The sequence below is a fragment of the Mobula birostris genome, chromosome 3 (genome assembly GCF_030028105.1).
Source record: "Mobula birostris isolate sMobBir1 chromosome 3, sMobBir1.hap1, whole genome shotgun sequence".
NCBI classification, from domain to species: Eukaryota; Metazoa; Chordata; class Chondrichthyes; order Myliobatiformes; family Myliobatidae; genus Mobula; species Mobula birostris.
Genome location: NC_092372.1, coordinates 80091849 through 80114484, shown reverse-complemented (window position 1 = coordinate 80114484; position 22636 = coordinate 80091849). Strand labels below are relative to the sequence as shown.

The window sequence follows — 22636 nt, the reverse complement described above, 5'->3', positions numbered from 1 at the left end:
GCAGTGGACTGAGCACAGAGCCCTGGGGGGCCCCCGTGCTCAGTGTGATGGTGTTGGAGATGCTGCTCCTGATCTGGACTGACTGAGGACTCCCAGTCAGGAAGTCTAGGATCCAGTTGCAGAGGAAGGTGTTCAGGCCCAGCAGTTTCAGCTTTCCAGTCAGGTGCTGAGCAATGATTGTGTTGAATGCTGAACTGAAGTCTATAAACAGCATTCGAACGTATGTGTCTTTTTTTGTCCAGGTGGATTCGGGTCCCCAATGATCCTTTGGGCCCTTTTTACACATCTATCTTTGTAAATGTCCTGAATAGTGGGATGTTCACAACTACAGATGTGCTGGGCTGTCCGCACCACTCTCTGCAGAGTCCTGCGATTGAGGGAAGTACAGTTCCCATACAGTTCCCAGTGATGCAGCCAGTCAGGATGCTCTCAATTGTGCACCTGTAGAAAGTTCTTGGGATTTGGGGGCCCTTACCAAACTTCTTCAACTGTCTGAAATGAAATAGGTGCTTTGTGCATTTTTCACCACACGGCCGGTACGTACAGTCCACGTGAGATCCTCAGTGATGTTTATGCCGAGGAACTTAAAGCTGTTCACCCTCTCAACCCCAGCTCCATTGATGTCAATAGAATTTAACTCCACTTGTATAAAGGCAAACCTAATCTAACTGTCATGAATTTAAAATGCTGTACATAGTGTTGTGGCTGCCACCAATAAATGATTGCTTTAGTTCTATAAATTGGTAACTGACAGCCTTTTTTGAAATGTGAGATGTAATACTGAAGATTTCATGTTTCCACATTGAGGATGGTAAGAAGAAAGGATAGATTCAAATTCAGTCTTCTCTAAATCCAGCAGATGAAAATATAGTTTGATTCAAACTCCCACATTAAATGTGGTGAAGCATTTCAGTTTTTGACTCTGACACACCTTCCTGAATCAGTCCTCAGCATTTACTGAGGCTTTTCTCCTGTTTTATTGTCATTGTAGACAACTGTCCATGTGAATTTCCATATTTTCAGTGCAAAAAGTAGCAAAACCAAAATTAGTTACTGAACAAAAAAGATGTTATGAATTTTTCAGGGAATTTAATTGTGGGTTTTATTTATCAGATTAAGTCCATTATTAAATGTTTGTAATATTACTGTACTCTGAACATGTATATGAAATACACAAGAAGAAAGAGTAAAGCTATCTTCTAAAAGTTGCCAAACCATTCAGAATTTGTAAACAACAGGAATTCTGCAGATGCTGGAAATTCAAGCAACACACATCAAAGTTGCTGGTGAATGCAGCAGGCCAGGCAGCATCTCTAGGAAGAGGTACAGTCGACGTTTCAGGCCGAGACCCTTCGTCAGGACTAACTGAAGGAAGAGTTAGTAAGAGATTTGAAAGTCGTGTCTTCTCCTATCATTTTGGATCTCCCCCTCCCCCTCCCACTTTCAAATCTTACTAACTCTTCCTTCAGTTAGTCCTGAGGAAGGGTCTCGGGCTGAAACGTCGACTATTCCCCTTCCTGGAGATGCTGCCTGGCCTGCTGCGTTCACTAGCAACTTTGATGTGTGTTGCCGGAATTTGTAATCTTCTTTTTGATTTAAATCTGACATAAATAATACTTTGGGAGGTAAACAAGGAGACATCCCCTAAATTTCACTGGCATGTCATTATTAATGGAAAATTGAAGTGAATCAAAGTTAGAGACTCGGATTTTAAATCTAATTAATTGTTTTTTTTATGAGCTTGTGTCAGAGAATAAGGAGAAATGGGACAACTGGAATTGCTGCCCTGGAAATTCGCGTGAGCTTTTAGGCAAAAATATCCTTAATTATAAGTAGAAAGTTTTGAGCATGTATTTTAATGCATTCTCCACCGACCACCATTTTAACATTAAGTTGAATGTTTCCATGTAATCAGCTTTGACCTCAATTTGTGTTTTCCCCTTTTATTCAGAATATTTGTACATTTAATCCACTTTCACCAATTACATTGAAAGAACGTTTTCATGATCTCTGGAATATGAGGTAGAGAATTTAAAGTGCTAAATTGCCTTTTCTTGTGTTTGTTTTTGTTTTGAGTCAAATAACTTTGGAAAATTTAAGTTTAGTTGCATATAGCTTCCTCTTGTCTCATTCACAAAGCCTGGTGCCTCTGTTTATATGTGCTTAATTGTGCAGTCTTTTATCCTTTTGATGTAGGTGAGGGATGCTGCCCTCACCCGCAACTGTTCCATTTTATGGACATCTGCGCTTACCCCATCTTCTTACCGCCTTAACAGGTATAGTCCTCACCTACTACCACATGACCCTCCACATCCAGCACATCATTCTCTGCAACTTCTGCCAAGCAAAAGAAGCTACACCCCTCCATTCACCGCCTCCTTCACCTCCGTTCACCGCCTCCCTCGCACCGCCTCCCTCGCCTCCATTCACCGCCTCCAAACAGTCCTTTCAGGTGAGACAACACTTCACCTGTGAATATGTTGGGGTCATGTATTGTATCCATTGCTCGCAATGTGGCCTCCTCTACATTGGTGAGATCCGACATAAGTTGTGGGACCACTTCATCAAGCATCTCTGCTCTATTTGCGAAAAGCAGAATTTCCCATTGGCCAAAGATTTTAATTCTTACCCCCATTCCTATCCTGCCATGTCAGTCCACAGCCGCCTCTTTTGCCACAGTGAGGCCGCTCTCGGTTTAGGAGCAACACCTCATTCTATCTAGGTCACCTCTAACTTGATGGCGTGAACATCGATTTCTCTCTATGGTAATTTTTTTTCCCTCCCCCTTCATCTTCTGTTCCCCACTCTGGCCCCACTTCTCACCTGCTCATCACCTCCCCCGTCCCTCCCTACCTTCCATTTCTCCGATGGTCCACTCTCCTCTCCTATCAGATTCATTATTCTCCTGCCCTTGACCTTCCCACCCACCTGGCTTTACCTATCACCTTCTCATTTGTCCTTCCCCTTCACCATCTTTTCATTCTGGAGTCTTTTGACCCTTCCTTTCCAGTTCTGAAGAAGGGTCTAGGCCTGAAACATTGACTGTTTTTCTCATTTCCATAGATGCTGCCTAATCTGCTGAGTTCTTTCAGCATTTTGTGTGTGTGTTACTCTGAATTTTCAGCATCTGCAGAATCTCTTTTGCTTATATTTTGCCCTTTTGTTTTGCAGAACTATTGCACAGCCAAAACATTGTACATATCTGACTCCGACAAAAGAAAGCACTTCATGTTATCAGTAAAAATGTTTTACGGTAATAGTGACGACATTGGCGTCTTTCACAGCAAACGGATCAAAGTAATCTCCAAGCCTTCCAAAAAGAAACAATCCTTGAAAAATGCAGATTGTAAGTATATATTCATCTGGCTGGCCGGTATTAAACATTAGGTGTCACAAATCACCCAAGGAAATAGTGTAGTTTCTTCGCAAAACATTCTTAGTTGAGCTTAGAAATGTAACATTACTTTATTTAGACCTAGATAATGATTCTTTAGAAATGAAAATAAAAATGCAGAAAATACTCAGTAGATTTCCAGCTTCTGTTCGAAGAGAAGCAAAATTAGTATTTCAGGTTGAAGATCCATTGTCAGATGTTTCTGCTGAAGGGAAAATTAAAATTCAAATCATGTCACTATTTCTTTATTTCACATTCATTGGCCTAACCTGCTGAGTGTTTCCAGCATTTCTGGTTTTTATCTGAGACTTAAAGCATCTGCAGTTTTTTCCATTCTTCTCTGTAGAGATATATTTGATCACCTTATAGCTTCAAGAATGAGGAAATTACTATGAATTTTAGTTAATGTTCAGTGTTCATCAGGCATGAAATTTCAAGGGCAAAGGAAGCTGTGTGGTATGTTTTTAAGCTTTTTTAATGTTTGGTAAGAGTCTGTAGAATTAAAATCTGACTGAAAACTCTAGGAATTCAGTTATCTGTAATGTGCTTGATTTGCAAAGCAGAAACAAAAAAGCATGGAATCCTTAATCTTTGACTGAGGTTCAATCCTAAATGTCCTTGGAAGTGGTCATCAGTTCCGTGAACCACTGCAGTATGAGTCGAATGCATTTCCACAGTCTTGGCTAAGAGCTAATAAGATTTTGATAAAGAAACAATGAAGGATTGCCACTGTAGTTCAAAATTGGATTTTGTATCAAGAAGGGAACTTGCAGGTTGTGTTTCCATTCACCCACTATCCTTCTGAGTATACACTGTTATCCTGGTGAGATGATAGTGGGGATCGCAAAAATTAGTGGATGGGGTGCCTGTCACATGTACTGTTTTTCCTTCATGTTGCGAATTTTGAGCCTTGTAGGAGTTATATGTATCGAGGCATATAGAATGTATTCCATCACTTGCCTGACTTGTTCCTTCTGGGTGACAGAAAGGATTTGTGAATCCTTTCAGGCTATACTGACTTATGAGGCTGATCTGATGAAGTATCTAGTCAGTGTTCATTTATTATTAATTGAAGGTTTTTGTCATGCTAAAAAAAACTTGAAGGCAACCATAGAACACTACAGCACAGAAAACAGGCCATTCGGCCCTTCTAGTCTGTGCCGAAACATTATTCCGCTAGTCCCATTGACCTGCATCCAGTCCATAACCCTCCAGACCTCTCCCATCCATGTACCTATCCAATTTATTCTTAAAACTTAAGAGTGAGCCCGCACTTACCAAGTCAGATGGCAGCTCGTTCCACACTCCCACCGCTCTCTGAGTGAAGAAGTTCCCCCTAATGTTCCCCCTAAGCCTTTCCCCTACGTCCTCTTGTATTTATCTCTCCTAATCTAAGTGGAAAGAGCCTATTCACATTTATTCTGTCTCTCCCCCTCATAATTTTGTAAACCTCTATCAAATCTCCCCTCATTCTTCTACGCTTCAAGGAATGAAGTCCTAACCTGTTCAATCTTTCGCTATAACTCAACTCCTGAAGACCCGGCAACATCCTAGTAAATCTTCTCTGCACTCTTTCAATCTTACTGATATCCTTCCTATAGTTTGGTGACCAGAATTGTACACAATTCTCCAAATTTGGTCTCACCAATGTCTTGTACAACCTCCCCATAACATCCCAACTCCTATACTCAATACTTTGATTTATGAATGCCAGGATGCCAAAAGCCCTCTTTACAACCGTGTCTACTTGTGATGCCACTTTCAGGGAATTATGTATCTGAACTCTCAGATCTCTTTGTTTCTCCGCACTCCTCAGTGCCCTACCATTTACTGTGTATGTCCTATCTTGATTTGTTCTTCCAAAATGTAACACCTCACACTTGTCTGCATTAAATTCCATCTGCCATTTTCTGGCCCATTTTTCCAGTTGGTCCAGATCCCTCTGCAAGCTTTAAAAGCCTTCCTCGCTGTCCACAACACCTCCAATCTTAGTGTCATCAGCAAACTTGCTTATCCAATTTACCACATTGTTATCTAGATCATTGATATAGACAACAAACAACAATGGTCCCAGCACAGATCCTTGAGGCACACCACTAGTCACAGGCCTCCAGGTTGATAAGCAATCATCCACTACCACTCTGTCTTCTCCCACACAGCCAATAAATTCCTCAGGTTGGAGTTATTCTTTGTCTGACATTTAACTGGAGCAGATGTTAAACTTCTAATTAGTCAGATCTGAATGCTGCCTGGGTCATTCTCTGTATAGGTGCAGATGTTTGGTTTTCTAAAAAGCTGATCATGACAACAACTCCTCCTCCTCCTGCTTAGACGATGCTTTGGGATTGAAGATGCCTTCTTCCACTCTGGTTTTCTGAGTTCTGATCTGGTCATTGAAGACAACATTGTAGCATGTGACTTGTCCACAAAAGGGGTAGGAGCTGCCTGATGGGATAGGTGGATAGTTTAAGATGGTGCATTCCTCATGCAAGGCTTTTTCGTTTATCTGATATATGGGTTCAGAGACTTCTGTATGATCCTGATTGCTGCTTCTCCAATGGTTGTGAGCTTAACTAACTGAGTAGTCTTTTGGGAAACATCTACTTCTTCACAGGTAGTTCATACTGTAGATGAAAATGGTTAGCCTAGATCTAAAGAACTATAGTGATATTCTTGGCCAAGTTAACAGCCTTAAAAATAATACAACCATTTCATTTAATGCTGTGGCTCTTCCAGGTGGCTGACTTTTCCATGATTTTCGACTTGAACTTTATTATGTTTTATGCAATGTCAAGGTAGACTGATGCTTAACATTTATATTAAATCCCTGTGCCAGTGCTGAGCTTAATAATTAATTATTGCAGACAATTGATTAAGCCTTGTCTCTTCCTTGTATTTGCCTCATGTTCACTGCTCGTCCATTGAGGAAGTGCATAATACATTTTGAACATAGAATACCGAGAAAATAATGAATATACATTGTTTGACCGTAAGATACAGCAGGATTAGGCCATCTGACCCATTGAGTCTGCTCTGCCATTCTGTCATTTCTGATTTATTATCCTTTTCAACTCCGTTCTCCTATCTTTCTGTAACCTTTGACCCCATGACTAATCAAGAACTAATCAACCTCCACTTTAAATATATGCAACGACTTGGCCTCCGCAGCCAGTCATGGCAATGATCTCCACAGGTTCATGATCCTCTGGCTAAGTAAATTACTCCTTACCTTTGCTCTAAACAGACATCCCTCTGTTGAGGCTGTGCCCTCCTTTTTCTGAGACTCGCTCACTATAGGAAACCTCCTTTCCACATCTACTCTATCTAGGCCTTTCAGTATTTGATAGGTTTCAATGAGATCCACCCTCATTTTTATAAACTCAAATGGGTTTGGGGCCCAGAGCCATCAAATGCTCCTCATATGTTAACCCTTTCCTTCCGGGAATCATTCTAGTAAACCTCTTCTAGACTGTCTCCAATGTGGGCAGTCTAACCTATCTATGCCTTGTGTCTCAGCATTACAATTTTATTCTTGTATTCAAGTCCTCTTGAAATAATGTTGCATTTGCCTTCCTTACCACCAATTCTACCTTCAGGAAATTCTGCTCAAGGACTCTCAATCCCGTTTGCATCTCTGATTTTTGAATTTTCTTCCTGGTTAGAAAATAGTCTACACATTTATTCCTCCTTCAAAAGTGCATAATCATACACTTCCTACACTGCATTCTATCTGCCACTTCTGTCTTAGTCCCTCTGCAAACTCCCTGCTTCCTCAACACTACCACTTCCTCCATCTGAATTCGTATTGTTCACAAACTTGGCCACAAAGCCATCAATTTCATCATCCAAGTTATTGACATATAATGTGAAAAGAAGTGGACCCAATACTGACCCCTACAAAACACCACTGGTCACTGGCAGCCAACCATGAAGTCCCTTCTATTCCCACTCTTAGCCTCATGCCATTCAGCCACTGTTCTACCCACTTCCCTTAATACCGTGGGCTCTTGTCTTGCTAAGCAGCCTCATGTGCAGCACCTTGTCAAGGGCCTTCAGAAAATCCATGTAACCAATGTCCACTGACTCTACTTTGTCTATCACATCTGTTATTTCCTCAAAGAATTTCAAAATATTGGTCAGGCAAGATTTTCCCCTTAAGGAAATCATGCTGATTTTTGCCTACTTTATCATGTCCCTCCAAGTACCCCGAATCCTCATCCTTAATAATGGACTCCAGCATTTTCCTTACCACTGAAGTCAGGCTAACTGGCCTAAAAGTTCCTTTCTTCTGTCTTCCTCCCTTCTTAAAGAGAGGAGTGACATTTGCAATGTTCTAGTCTTCCAGCACCATTCCAGATTCTAGTGATTCTTGAAAGATCATTACTGATGCCTCCACAATCTCTTCAGCTACCTCTTTTGGATCCTGGGATGTAAACTAGGTGACTTGTCTACCTTCAGACCTTTTAACTTCCCAGGCATCTTCACCTTGGTAACAGCAACTGCACTCACTTCCCTAACCCTTACCCCTCTCAAATCTCTGACATACTGCCACTGTCTTTTGCACAGACTCAAAATACTTATGTTTGTCCGCCATTTCTTTGTTCTCCATTACTATGTCTCCAGTGTCATTTTCCAGTGATACAATATGCAATCTCAGCTCTGTTTGATATTATTGGTGAGCTTACCTTGGCATTTCATCTTTTCTCCTTTTTTTTTGTTGCCTTCTGTTGGTTTTTAAAAGCTTCCCAATACTCTGATTTCCCACTAATTTTTGCAATATTAACTGCCTTCTCTTCCTTTTATGGTGTTGTTGACCTCTTTTGTCAGGAATGGTTGTCACATCCTCCCTTTAAAATACTACTTCATCTTTGGTATATATCTATTCTGCACCTTCTGAGGTCCCCACAGAAGCGGGAGCATTTGCTGATCTGCCACCATTCATTCCTATTAGTGTCCCCATCCACTCAACTTCCAGCTCCTCCCTCATGCCTCTGTAATTCCCTTTACTCCATTGTAATACTGATACATCTGATTTTAGATTCTCCCCCTTAAACCGAAGGGTAATTTCCATCATATTATGATCACTGCCTCCTGGTTCTTTTGCCTTAAGTTTCCTAATCAAATCTGGTTGACTGCACAACACCCAATCCAGACACACGAGAAAATCTGCAGACGCTGGGAATCTGAGCAGCACACACAAAATACTGGAGGAACTCAGCAGGCCAGGCAGCATCTAGGAAAAGAGTACAGTTGATGCTTCGGACTGAAGCCCTTCAGCAGGACTGGAGTAAAAAGCTGAAGAGTAGATTTAAGACGTGGAGGGGAGGGGAGAGAGAAACACCAGATGATTGGTGAAAGCTGGAGGGGGAAGGATGTAGTAAAGAGCTGGGAAGTTGATTGGTGAAAGAGACAGAAGACCATGGACGAAAGGAAAGGGGTGAGGAGCACCAGAGGGAGGCGATGGGCAGGCAGGGGGATAAGATGAGAGTGGGAAAAGGGATGGGAAATGGTGAAGGGGAGGTGGGGGGCATTACCAGAAGTTTGAGAAATCGATGTTTATGCCATCAGGTTGGAGGCTACCCAAATGGAATATAAGCTGTTGTTCCTCCAACCCAAGTGTGGCCTGTAGTTCCTTAACACAGTCTCTAAGAAGCTGCAGCTCGGTGCACCTCATGCAAGAGTTGTTATCAGTGAGACTGGAGCTCTCTCAAAGTTCCCACATCTCACACAAGGAACATACTGCTACTCAGATCCCATTCTCGGCACACTAGCTATGTACTAACAAGGGGGCAAAAAAAAAACTTAACAGAAACTTATTTAGAACCTCTTCCTCTGCTGCTTCAAGCCTCTTCTTGCCCAAGCCTGATGAGCGAAAGCCAGCCCCCTATAACATTGGCCCACACCAGCAATGGCCATACCACTTGCAGATCTTTTTATTGGCTCAAATAAGACTCGCTGATAACGAGACTTGAAGTTTTTTAAATTGCTCCTGCCCTGCAAGGTATCACTCTCACAAACTGCTTCAAGCAGTGACTTGCATGTGACAAGACTTGTAGTTTTCAAACAGCTCCCACCCTATGAGATGTCGCTCTGTCTCTGATAGATTTTTCTGAAAGCAAAGTAGCTAAGTAAACTGATGAAAATAAGGGCTGAATGAATATGAGGAAACTACAAATGGCAACAAAATAATATCTGGTATTATTTATAATTTGAGCACTATTTTGTACACCATTTGTTGGTAATTTATTGGCCAAAATCTTAATCTTAAAAGCCTTGGAATCTGCTAGAATGTACGAATTTCTCCCAGCGAATTATGTAAGAGGTTTAGGCCTCCCATGTTAAAACATTACATCAGAATTTTATACTGAGTTGATCGTCTTCCTGAGACATCCACTCTGCTGCTGCACTTCCCAGTGAGTATGTTCCCTCGGAGTCTGACACCAGTGAGGAAAAGCAGCTGACACCAGTCTGACACCAGTGAGGAAAAGCAGCTGTGAAGAGAAAGTAGAGGTAATCCTGGGTTGAGTTGTTAACCGATCTTAGCAATCCATTTGTCAATGTTTCGACATCACACAAGGAGACATCATCAGTGTGCTGTTCATTTATGGTGTGTCCTCCAAGTGCTTGATTTTTATATACTTATCAATCAGTTGATAGGCTGTCATTATGGAAGCTCAAATTTGGTTGCCAAGATCGAAGAACAACTCAACCCAACCAACAGCCACTTGAGCTACACATTTTCTGAGTTGTTTTCAAAGGTAATTCTCTTGATTTAATCTGAATTAAAAGGATTTTTTGTTTACTAATGTTCCAGTTTTGGTTTTGTTACTGTATATAAATTCCGTTCTAATCCAAATGCCTGGTCCTTACCGAGCATCTGGGAGACAGCTTACTGAAAGAAAATTCTTCTTAAGATGTATAGGTACAAATGATTTTAAGGAACCTTGAACTCAGATGGCTTACAAGCTAGTGCAAGGATGGGTTGTAATAAGGCCATAGTTTAACATTAAATTTGTCCTTCCAAAAGTTGAAATTGCATCAAGGAAGCTCAATTTGTATTCTCCTTGTATATACCTCATAACTCTAATGTTTTTCTTTTTGTTTTTAGTATGTATTGCATCAGGAACAAAGGTGGCATTATTTAACAGACTTCGTTCACAGACTGTCAGCACGCGGTATCTACATGTGGAAGGAGGGAATTTCCATGCCAGTTCACAACAGTGGGGAGCATTTTACATCCATCTATGTTAGTATCTACAGCTATTCTTTGTCCACTTTATTGTGCTTTATTATGAACTTTATTTTGGTATAGCCATCTTTATGTAAAATCTCCAGTGCAATTTTTAAAAAATGTTTAAGAGAAGTACTTTGAATGATGGACTGTATGTTACAAATTGATGGACACCTTAATTATGGGTGCTAAACCCTCAACAGTAAAGATGAATTTTGAGTTGACAGCATGATAACATTAGTTAATCAGTGAAAAGCCAATTGTCGCTCCTGTCTATGATATATAAAGTGTGCATGCCAAGGTATCTTGAAAATGGGAGGTGTTATAGTGAGCCCTCAGGAACTGGCAATGTCAATGTATTGATACCATCTACATTCAAAAGTGGAAGATTAAAAATAACATCTGAAAATAGTGGGAAGCAGTCCACTAAGGATGAACAATTTAGAGATTAATATTCAGGAAAAATAGTGCACCAGAGGTTTGACTTGGTGAAAAGCAATCTTCTCTTCAAATCTGAAACCTATGATTTTAAGTTCCAATCCAGAGACTTGAGCACAGAAATCTTAGATTGGCAATCCAGCGCTGCAGTATTAGAACTGCTGTTTCCTTGGATGAGCTATCTGACCTGTCAGGTCATTGTAAAGGGGACTGAAAGTTATCCATGGCATCGTAACCAATATTTCTTCAACATTCAATGTCACTAAAACAGTGTGAGCAGCTGACTGTCATGTTGCTGTATCAGAGAAATTGCTGTCCATAAATTGGTTGCCACACTTGTATATTACAACAATAAATAAACTTGAACATAAGATTTAAATGGAGCATTAAGACATATTATTTAACATGGAAGACATTTTATTTTAATCATAAAGGACCAAAAACATGTTAATAGCAATGTTAGTGTCTCTGCAATCTCTCGAGCTGCTTCCTTCAGAACCCGAGGGTGCATTCCATTAGATCCAGGAGATTTATCCACCCTCAGACCATTAAGCTTCCTGAGCACTTTCTCAGTCGTAATTTTCACTGCACAAACTTCACTTCCCTGACACTCTTGAATGTCTAGTGTACTGCAGACGTCTTACACTGTGAAGACTGATGCAAAATTTCCTCTGCCATTTCTGCACCTTTCATTATAATATCTTCAGTGTCATTTTGTATTGCTCCTATATCTACTCTCTACTCTTTTACCCTTTATATACTTAAAAAAAGCTTTTAGTATCTTTGAGATTATTTGCCAGCTTCCTCTCATAATTCATCTTTTCCTTCTGAATGACCTTCTTAGTTTCCTTCTGCAAGTTTTTAAAAGCTTCCCAATCCTCTATCTTCCCACTCGCTGTGGCTTCCTTGTATGCCCTCCCTTTGGCTCTGACTTCACTTGTCAGCCACAGTAGTGTCCTCTTCCCTTTGAAAATTTCTTCTTATTTGGAATATATCTGTCTTGTACTTCCCTCATTTTTCGCAGAAACTCCAGCCATTGCTACTCTGCTGTCCTTCCTGCAAATTTCCCTTTTTAGTCAACTGCGGCCAGCTCCCCTCTCATGCCATTGTAATTTCATTTATTCTACTGAAATACCGACGCATTGGATTTAATTTTTTTCCCTCTCAGATTTTAATGTGAACTTGATCATATTGTGATCACTGTTCCCTAAGGTTTCCTCAACCTTAAGCTCTCATATCACCTCCGGATCATTGCACAACACCCAATCCAGCACAGCCGATCCCCTAGTGGGCTCAACAACAAATTGTTCTAAAAAGCCATCCCTTAAACATTCTACAAATTCTCTCTCTCGAGGTCCAGTACTGACCTGGTTTTTCCAATCCACTTTCCTGTTAAAATCCTCAATGATTATCATGACATTGCCTTTCTGGCACGTCTTTTCTATCTCCTGCAGTAATTTGTAATCCACATTTTGGCTGCTGTTTGGAGGCCAGTATACAACTGCCATTAGGGTCCTTTTACCCTTGCCATTTCTTAACTCAACCCATAGAGACTCTACACCTTCCAGTCCTATGTCATCTCTTTCCAATGATTTAATATTATTTCCTACGCACAGAACCACACCACCCCCTCTGCCAACTAACCTGTCTTTCTGACATACCGTATATCCTTGGATATTCAGCTCCCAATGGCAGCCATCCTTTAGCCAAATTTCCGAGATGGCCACAACATCATATTTGCCAATCTGTAGCTGAATTTCATGATCATCCATTTTATTCCCTATGCTGCGTGCATTCGAATACAACACTCTCAGTCCAGTATTTGTTGCCTTCTGTTTTAACTGCACCACGCCTCTATTGCTCTGTAACTCATGTTACTGGCTTTGATTAAGCTTCACCTCCTGCCTGTTCTTTTTGTAACCTCTGCACGCCATCTTTGATTTATTTTTGTTTTCTTCTTCTTCAGCCCTATCATTCTGATTCCCATCCTTCTGCCAAATTAGTTTAAACCCTAACAGCTCTATTGAATGTGCCCGCTAGGATATTGGACCTCTTTGGGTTCAGGTGTAACCTATCCTTTTTGTGCAGGTCGTACCTCCCCCAGGAGAGGCCCCAATGATCCAGAAATCTGAATCCCCGCCCCCTACACCAGTGTCTCAGCCACACATTAATATGCCTTATCATGCTAGTCTTGCACTCGCTAGCACGTGGCACAGGCAGCAATCCTGAGATTACTACCCTAGAGGTCTTAAAATGTAGTTAACTCTAGGCCTAACTACTTCAGAACACTTCTAACTGGGCTTCATTGTTGTACTAGCTGAAACAAGTTCTCAGAATTCTACCTTGTTCTGATATCAGGCCAGGCAGGATCTGTGGAGGTAGAAACAAGGTCAACGTTTCAGATAGGTATCTGATGCTGTGCAGTTCCAGTATTTTGGTTTGATTTATAGTACTAACCTACATTAGCTTCCAGATAAACATTGACTTGATATTTTAAATTTCTATCCTTATTAAATTCCTTTATAGTCCTTCCTGATGGAGAAACTAGTGGCAATGATGCAACTGGCTGAGTTTGCAATTTTCTGCAGCTTTTTCCACTTGTGCAGTGACCACCCATACCAGATGGTGATGCAACTAGTTATGATCTGTCCACAGTACATCTGTAGAAATTTGCAAGAGTCTTTGGTCATATACCAAGTTTCCTCAAACCCCTAAAGAAATATTGCCGCTGTTGTGTCTTCTTTGTAATTTCATCAATATGTTGGGCCCCGCCCTGAGCGAAATTGACACTCAGGAATTGAAACAGCTCACCTTTTCTGTTGCTGGTCCCTTGATTTGTGTGTCCCCTCAACTTCCCCTTCCTGAAGTCCACAATCAATTCTTTGGTCTTATTGATGTTGAGTGTAAGATTGTTACAACACCACTCAATCAGTGGATCCGTCTCACTCCTATATACCTCCTCACCACCATTTGACATTCTGCCAATTATAGTTGTATCATCAGCAAATTTATAGATAGTGTTTAAATAAATACAAGCATTCACTTATTTTACCAGATTGCGAATGTTGATGGCTAGTCGCCATTTATTGCTGATTACTAATTGGCATAGGGGGCATTGGATATAAAAATACAAAGTTCTAAAATTGCTCAGCAGGTTAGGCAGCTTTAATGGGGAGAGAAACAGAACGAGCACTTCAAATTGATGAATCTTCTGCAGAAATTGAGATGATGCACATACATACTGTACATCAATGGGAACCAAGAGGTTGATGTAGCTACATCATTTGAAATAAAGATCATATCTAAACTGGATAAAGAAAGGTAGAAAGTAGTCTTTCCTAAAGAAATTCTGCAAAAGTATTTTTTTCCTCCAATTTTATCAGCTTTTCCTGTTTTCTTTTGCTTGTATTGTTGAATTCATTGCCATGCTATGGCAATCTGGCTCACCATTTCCTTCTCTCTTCTGAAATTTTAATTGGTTATTTTCAGCCAGATTACAGATTGTGGCCAAATCTCACTTCTGTATTTTTTAAATTGTTTTTTCTGATTCCATTTATGCTTACCAAGCGCATGTTAGAAACTTAATATTGTTCCACAAATACCTGGTACATCTTCCTCCCCCCACCCCCTCCCCCCCCAAACTACAGCCCCTGGGCGGAGCTACTTTCTCTATTCATCCTTTACTCCTTTATCCCTTATCCTGGCCTGTAATAAAGGAAAGATTTGAAGGAGTTGCTAAGCTATATCTAGTGTTTATCCTTAACATCTTCAGAGCTAGTTTTTACAGATACTTGCATGTCCAGGGCATTCTACAATCATTGTTGAGGTCCTTTGAATTTGGCCAAGTTCTTTCCCAAATGTGCTAGGTAGATTATTGATGTATAAATTTCTCCAGTTGCTTTTCTGTTAATTTGTGCCCATTGTGAATGGGTGAATAGCTTATTCTGACAGTGTAATTTTTGAACCAATCTCTCAATCAATTTTTCAAGATTGCAGTATTGGGAATTCTGACAATCAGAATCGGGTTTAATATCACTGACATACAGTATGTCATAAAATTTGCTATTTTGTGGCAGCAGTACAGTGCAATACATAAAATACTATAAATTATAATTTTTATTTAGTATTTAGTATTAAGTTTATTAACTAAGTAGTGCAAAAAGAGAGAAAATAGTGAGGAAGTGTTCATTGTCTGTTCAGAAATCTGATGATAGAGGTGAAGAAGCTGCTCCTGAAGCATTGAGTGTGTGTCTTCAGGCTGTTGTCCCTCCTCTCTGGTAATAAGAGAGCATGTCCTGGGTGATGATGATCCTTGATGATGGATGCCACCTTTTCGAAGCATCGCCTTTTGAAGATGTCCCTGATGCTGGTGAAGATAGTGTCCATGATGGAGCTGGCTGAATTTTGCCATGGAGCTAGCTTTTTCTGATCCTGTGCCGTGGCCCCTGAATGCCAGATGGTGATGTAACCAGTTCAAATGCTCTGCACAGTACATCTGTAGAAATTTGTTAGCCTTTGGTGACATATCAAATGCCTTCAAACTCCTAATGAAGTATAACTGCTGACATGCCCAAGAACTTGAAACTGCTCACCCTTTCCACTGCTGACTGCTCAATAAGGACTAATGTGCTTCCTCATCTTCCCTCCCTAAAGTCCAGTCAATTCCTTTGTCTTACTGACATTGATTGCAAGCTTGTTGTTGCAGCGCCTGTCAACCAGTCAATCTGTCTCACTCCTATAAACCTCCTTGTCACCTTCTGAGTTTCTGCCAGTGACGGTGGTCATTGACAATGGGATGAAGGAAAGAACTCTGCGGTGCCTAATCTTTGTTCTTCATTTAACTATATTACACCCATGTCTACTCTAAGTGCTAGAGAAGGGACAAGCTCTATCATGATGCATATTAGGCCCACTACCACTTATGCTGTTCACATTCTTCCTAGTTATTTGGCTAGGCCAGATAGCAGCTGGATGGCAGGTGGCAAAGTGCAAACATCAGCTGTTGAAGTGAATCTGATAGCCTCTCTCAACTGGAAGCCGAGGATTGGGTTTTGCCTGATGTGGAAACTGTAAATGATTTTATTAGATTTTTTAAACAAAAATGTCCCTGATATTTAGACATTTGAAAAAAAAAATTGAATTGCTGAAATGTTAAATTTTGCAAGAAGCTATTTACAAATACTTAAAAACAAAACAAAAAGTAAAAAAAAAAACTGGCTCTGAACAGAATTCAAATGGCATTGCCATCAAGTCCCAACAAGAATGAACATTGCAGTTGGTGTTCAGAACAAACTGGCAAATTTAGGCTGCCTGAATCTATAGTAGATGATTACAGATATCCTCTGCATTTCACAGTGGATTCATGGGTGTCTAATGCTTCAATGGCCCAAAGCAATGTGTACCTCTTCTCTGGTAAAATTATGTAGTTGGTTTTGAAATTATTGAGTGCCAGTAATTCTACCATGGAGCTTCTGTCATACTCCTCTAAGTGCCAAAATATTCAAGGCTCCCACGTAATCGCAAAAGTTCTAAACTTGCTGGTCAGGTTATGCTGGTAAATTAGGATTCAGCAAATTGTGCATTTGATTGAAAGCCATCAAGTAAGCCAGACTTGTACCTTGCTTGAAATTTAGGTGAATATGAAAGAAAATGCTTCTAAGCAGGAAAATCCTGCCTTGCTATCCATATCTATTCAACGTTTGCCCTAAAAAGTCTTATTGAAAATAGCTAGTTACTGTAATACATTTAACAATAGAATAAGATGAAAACTATAGACCAAGAAAATAATGCAGATATATCGTAATTCAGAGAGAGTTTGTCATAATTTATTGATAATATTTGTTGTTGTATAGAGGTATTTTTAACAGGTTCCTTGTTTAAATATGCAAACATCTTGGATTCCAGGTTCATACTGTAAATATTTTTGTTATTTGCAGTGGATGATGAAGAATCAGAGGGTGAAGAATTTACAGTCCGTGATGGATACATTCATTATGGTCAAACAGTGAAGCTTGTGTGCTCTGTTACAGGGATGGCACTCCCTAGACTGGTATAGTGGCATTTATCTGCTTGTCTTTGGCAATCTAATATTCAAGCATAATAATTTAGAAGTTTGTTTTGTGTGCCATTTTTGTTATCAAAAGGCAGAGAAATTTCTACTGTGCTGAAGTTATTTGACAGCCCTTTGGTAATTCACAGAAGACCTTTATTTCTTATTTTAATAATTTGAACTAAGAGTGGTTGATTCAGCCTCCCATGCCTGGCACATAATTCATGTCTGATCTTCTGCCTTGGCACTACTTTCATGTACAATCCCAAAATCCCTTAATTGCCTTAATATTGACAAATTTACCTTTCACTTTCATGATAGTGGCTTGGATCATCTAAGGTCATTTGGGGTGTAGAATTCCCAAGGTCACTAACCTCTGGATATGGACACAAAATAGATGCTGGGATCTGGAGCAAAAAACACCAACTGCTTATGGAAATTAACAGATCATGCATATTTTTTTAGAGGCAGAGGGATAATTAATATTTCAGGACCAAAAGGGAGATGGAGAGGTGAAGGAATGAGCAGGAACTGGCAGACAATGAGTGGAGTCAGGTGTTGAGGGAGGCAGGTGGAACCAGTGGGGAGGGGAAAGAAATCAGGTTTGTGTAGGGGTGGTAGTGAAAGATCTGGGCTGAATCATAAGAACATGGGGTGCAAGTTAATTAAAACTGGAAAATCAATTTTCATAAGGATTGTGGACTACCCAGGTCTCCTAGTTTGGGTTTGGCCTTACCCTGACAGTGGAGAAGGCATGTCAGTGTGGGAAGAGGAAAAGACATTGAAATGGCCTCCATCTGAGAGCTACATATGGCCATTGTGGATGGAATGGAAGTGATCAGCAAAGCAGTTATCTAGTCTAAGCTTGATCTCACCAATGCAGAGGAGGCACTGAGTACAGTAAACAAGCTTTGAGGAGGTGCATATGGATCTCTGTTTTACCGCAAAGAGCATTTGGGGTCTTGGGTAGTGGGAAGAAAGGATGGAATGAAATTTCTTCAAATCCATCTTTTGAATGTTGTTTTGAGATTGATCTGTGATTTTTTAAAGCCCGGTCAAGGGAAGCATCATCCCTGTCAGTCCCCCAGAAGAGAAATAATTACATTTCAATAAAATCATATGTCATTCTTTTAAGATCAAGGAAACACTGAGCAGGTCAGGCAGCGTCTGTGAGAAGGCAAAGATTAAGGTTTCAGATCAAGGATCCTTAGTTGGAACTGTGAGAGGAAAATAGTTTTAAATTGCAGAGAGCATAAGGAACAGATGTTGAAACGTAGGCCAGGACTGCATTGGACAGAGCTTGTTAAGGATGATCCACTGAATTCAGGCACTTGGAGTGGAAGCAGAGAACCAGGAGAAGTCTAGATTTGCTTTTTTTAGAAAGGGAATTGAGTTGGGAATTGGATGTCAAGGACTCTGTCTACTGTGGTCAAAGGGAAACCCGCCCTAGGGAAGAAGAATATCTCTAGACAGTAGTGTAGAAAGTGTTCTTATTTGAAAAACTATGACAAAGAGAAGTAGGAGAATGAAATTGGGTCCTTGCAGGACACAGGATGGAAGAAAGTATTCCCAGAGTAGCTGTGGAAGTCTGTGGGACTATCACCCAGAGACTGCTGGATTGCCCTTCAGTACTCAAAATAACCACCATAGGAATAAAGTTGCTGAATCTTTGCTGCACTTGTATCAGATTACATCTTGCAATATGGGCACCAGAATTAATATACAATATTCCTCACTAGAGTTCTGTATAATTTCAGTAAGATGCAGACACCTATAAACCACTAGTCGCAGACCTCTAGTCAGACTCAACCATCTACTACCACTCTTTGGCTTCTCTCTTGAAAGCAGTGTTTAACCCAATTTACTACCTCATCTTGAATGCCAAGCGACAGAACCATCTTGATCAACCTCCCATACAGGACTTTGTCAAAGGTCTTGCTAAAGTCCACGTAGACAACATCTACTGTCTTGCCTTCATCAACTTTCCTAATAACTCTGTAAGATTGGTTAGATATGACCTACCATGCACAAAGCCATGTTGACTTTTCTTCATCAGTCTCTACATTAACCGGTGCCTTAGAACAATCTGCCCACTACTGATGTCAGGCCACCAGCCTATAATATCCTGGCTTAATTTTAGAGCTTTCCTTAAACAATGGAATAATATTAACTACCCGCTAATCCTGCTGTACCTCACCTGTGGCTAAGGATGTTTAAAATATCTATGCGAGGGCCCTGCAATTTCTGCAGTAGCCTCCCACAGCGTTTGAGGGAACACCTTGTCTGACCCTGGAAATTTATGCACCCTAATTTGCCTCAAGACAGCAAACACCACCTCCTCTGTAATCTATACACCTCACTGCTGCTTTGACTCACTTGTATAGACTCTATGTCCATCTCCCATGTAAATACAAATGCAAAAAATCCATTTAAGATCTCCCCCATCTCTTTCAGCTCCATGCATAGGCAACCTCTGTGATCTTCCAGAGGACCAACTTTGTCCATTGCTATCCTTTTGTTCTGCTGGCCAATGATGTAGTGGCACCAACACTGGATTTCAAGGCAAATAATCCCGAGTTCGAATCTGGCTGGCTCCTCACGCGCTTTCTATCTGTAATAGGTTGAACGTCAAGCTAGCAGCTCGGCCTCGTGAAAAAACAATTAAATGTATGAAAACGGCAAGAATGCTGCCCAAAGTACGGAAAGAATAACAGCAAAAAATCCTTTTGTTCTTAATATATCTGTAGAAGCCTTTGGGATTCTACTTCACCTTGCAATTTCATGTCTTGGTTTCCTTCTTAAGTGTTCTCTTGCATTTCTTGAACTTAAGTACTTTACTTGCTCCTTTCTACATGTACTTGCTATGCATCTCTTTTTTTTAAACCACCTCTCTTGATATCTCTTGAAAACCAAGTTTTGCTTAAACCTATTAACCTTGCCTCCTGTTATCCTTTCCTTTTAGTCTCTGGAAACCTTCTTACAGCCCATATTACTATTCAAGTTTGTCATGAGTAAATTTGAATAAATTACATTTTATTGCAATGCTAAATCATTGATGTGTACATATTTAAACGCAAACAACAGGAATTCTGCAGATGCTGGAAATTCAAGCAACACACATCGAAGTTGCTGGTGAACACAGCAGGCCAAGCAGCATCCGTAGGAAGAGGTACAGTCGACGTTTCAGGCCGAGACCCTTCGTCAGGACTAACTGTTAGGTTCCTGACGAAGGGTCTCGGCCTGAAACGTCGACTGCACCTCTTCCTACGGATGCTGCTTGGCCTGCTGCGTTCACCAGCGACTTTGATGATGATGTGTACATATTCCTTGATTTGGAAAAGTTTGATTGTGGGACTTCATCAGCACTTCAACATGTGTGTCTTTGATGCATCTGATTTTTTTTGTGGTGTAATAATTGGCTCGCCACTCTCTTCCATAACATGCACTATATTGTAATATTCTCAGTGCATTTCACCAGTAATCAGACAGATTTTACCTGACCAAAGTTTTCTACCACCGTATCTCTTGCATCGATTGTTAGTATCTGAAGCCTAACTCCCATCCCTGTTGCACCCCACTGTCACAGCCTCCCAATCTGAAAATAGCCCATTTTATTCCAACTCTTATCTGTTACTCAATCTCCATGTGTATTACCCACAGATCTGTGATCTCCAAATCCGTTGAAATTTTGTGTGGTGTCTTATCAATGGTTTTCTTAAAAACAGAAATTTGTCACATCAGCTGGTGGCTGTTTATCTATTCTGCAAGTTACTACTTCAAAAAAGAAGCTGCTTTATGAAGCATGGTTTCTTTTAAAATTCATGTTAATTCTTGTCAATCTAATTATTTTCTAAGGGGCTTGTTAGAACTTCATTTCAGAGTTTTCAATGTATTGATGCCCTCCCCCCACTCCTCTTCTGGTCAAAGTACTGATAGTTTCCTTGGTCTTCTCCTTTCACCTTACAAGTCTCAGCATTCAACAGATCACCCTCGTGAATGCCAAATGATCTATAGCTCCCTGGTTTTACTTACCTTTTCTTAATTGTGGAGTTACTTTTGTTTCAAGATTCAAGATTGCTTAATGTCATTTCCTGTACACAAGTGTAAGGAGAATGAAATAATTGTTACTCCAGATGTAATGCAGCATAAAACACAAAAGATGAAGAACACAATAATAATACTAAATCTGATTTATATACATTGATCGTATGTTGATACGTGGCAACTGTTCTAGAATTACAGGAATGTTGGGCAATGACCATAAATGAATCTACTGCTCCCTCCAGCTAACTCCTTCAAAGCCTTTGGATGTAGGTCATCTGGGGCTTGGTGCTTGATCAGATACGGTCATTTTTGTTTTCCAATTTCTCCTTATTGAAGCATGTTCTCAAAAGAATAGTCAACAGCCTTGAGATTTGTGCTGCATAATGTTGTCTAAAATTTAACTAGCGTGTGATTTACTTTAATACTGAAGGATGAGAGGGAAACAGTACATAAAATTTATTTTCAGGAAATCTTTTGAATAAGATGTTGCAAAATACTGTTATTTAAATAATAGATCAAAACATGTTAAATCTGAACTATCATCTGCAATCATTCATCCATTCCCCTTTTCAGTGCCTTATTATCCCTGCAGCTGATAAGCTCTAACAGCCCTAAGGCCTTGATTCTGCAATTGTCCCACAAGCAGCGATGACCAAGTCTCTTGATATCTCATTCTGTGACCTTGCCCTCAGTACCATCCTAATAATCTTTGAAGTCTTATTGATTCAAAACATCAGATAATCAGAAATGCTTAACTATTTGAAATTGATTTGAATAAAATTGAAATGAATTTTAAAATACCTATAAGAACACTTGTTCTCTTTTATTAAAAGAGATGAAATAAAAATAAACAGTTAAAGTAACCTCTATAATGAAGGTCAGTGAATCTATTCAACATGAATGTTGATATGCTGAATGTGCCTAAGCATTCTGACTCTTAAGGCAGAGCGAGAAGTCGGGTGTGCTGACATTTGATCTCCAGTGAGCTCTATAGTTAAAATCATGCAGCATGGAAATGTGCCCTTAAGCACAACTGCTCCATGTCGACCTAGATAATGTATATCTTATCTCAGAATCACCCTCTAGTAATTTGTCTACCACAGATTGGACTAGCCAATCTATAGTTTCCAGCTTTTTCTTTGCAGCCCTTTCAAAAAAGGGCACATTAGCAGCCCTCCAGTTTTCCTGCACTTCACTCGTTGCTGATGTTGAAATATATATCATGCAGGGCTCTTGCAATTTCTTTTGTAGCTTCCCACGGTGCACTTAGATATAACTGATCATGCCCCAGACATATGTTTACCTTGTATTTTAATACATACAGTGCCTCCTCTGCTGTAATGTGGACTATCCCCACTAATTATCTCAAGAATGATGTCTTTCCCTATGGTAACAACAGGAGAAATATTCATTGAGGACCTTGTCCATCTCACGCAGCTTCACACAGTGATCTTTAGTCTTTGAGGGCCCTGTACTCTTC

General features: G+C 40.2%; 1 protein-coding gene across 4 annotated transcripts in view; it reads left to right on the top strand.

Moving 5' to 3' along the window:
* rbpjb (recombination signal binding protein for immunoglobulin kappa J region b) overlaps nucleotides 1–22636 on the top strand; it is a 138580-nt gene that overhangs the window by 94622 nt on the left and 21322 nt on the right. For all 4 annotated transcript variants that reach the window (XM_072252925.1, XM_072252927.1, XM_072252928.1 and 1 more), the window contains 3 exons: nucleotides 3172–3346; nucleotides 10503–10640; nucleotides 17000–17112. In XM_072252925.1, the coding sequence (XP_072109026.1) occupies nucleotides 3172–3346; nucleotides 10503–10640; nucleotides 17000–17112 (426 nt within the window). The remainder of the gene's footprint in view (nucleotides 1–3171; nucleotides 3347–10502; nucleotides 10641–16999; nucleotides 17113–22636) is intronic.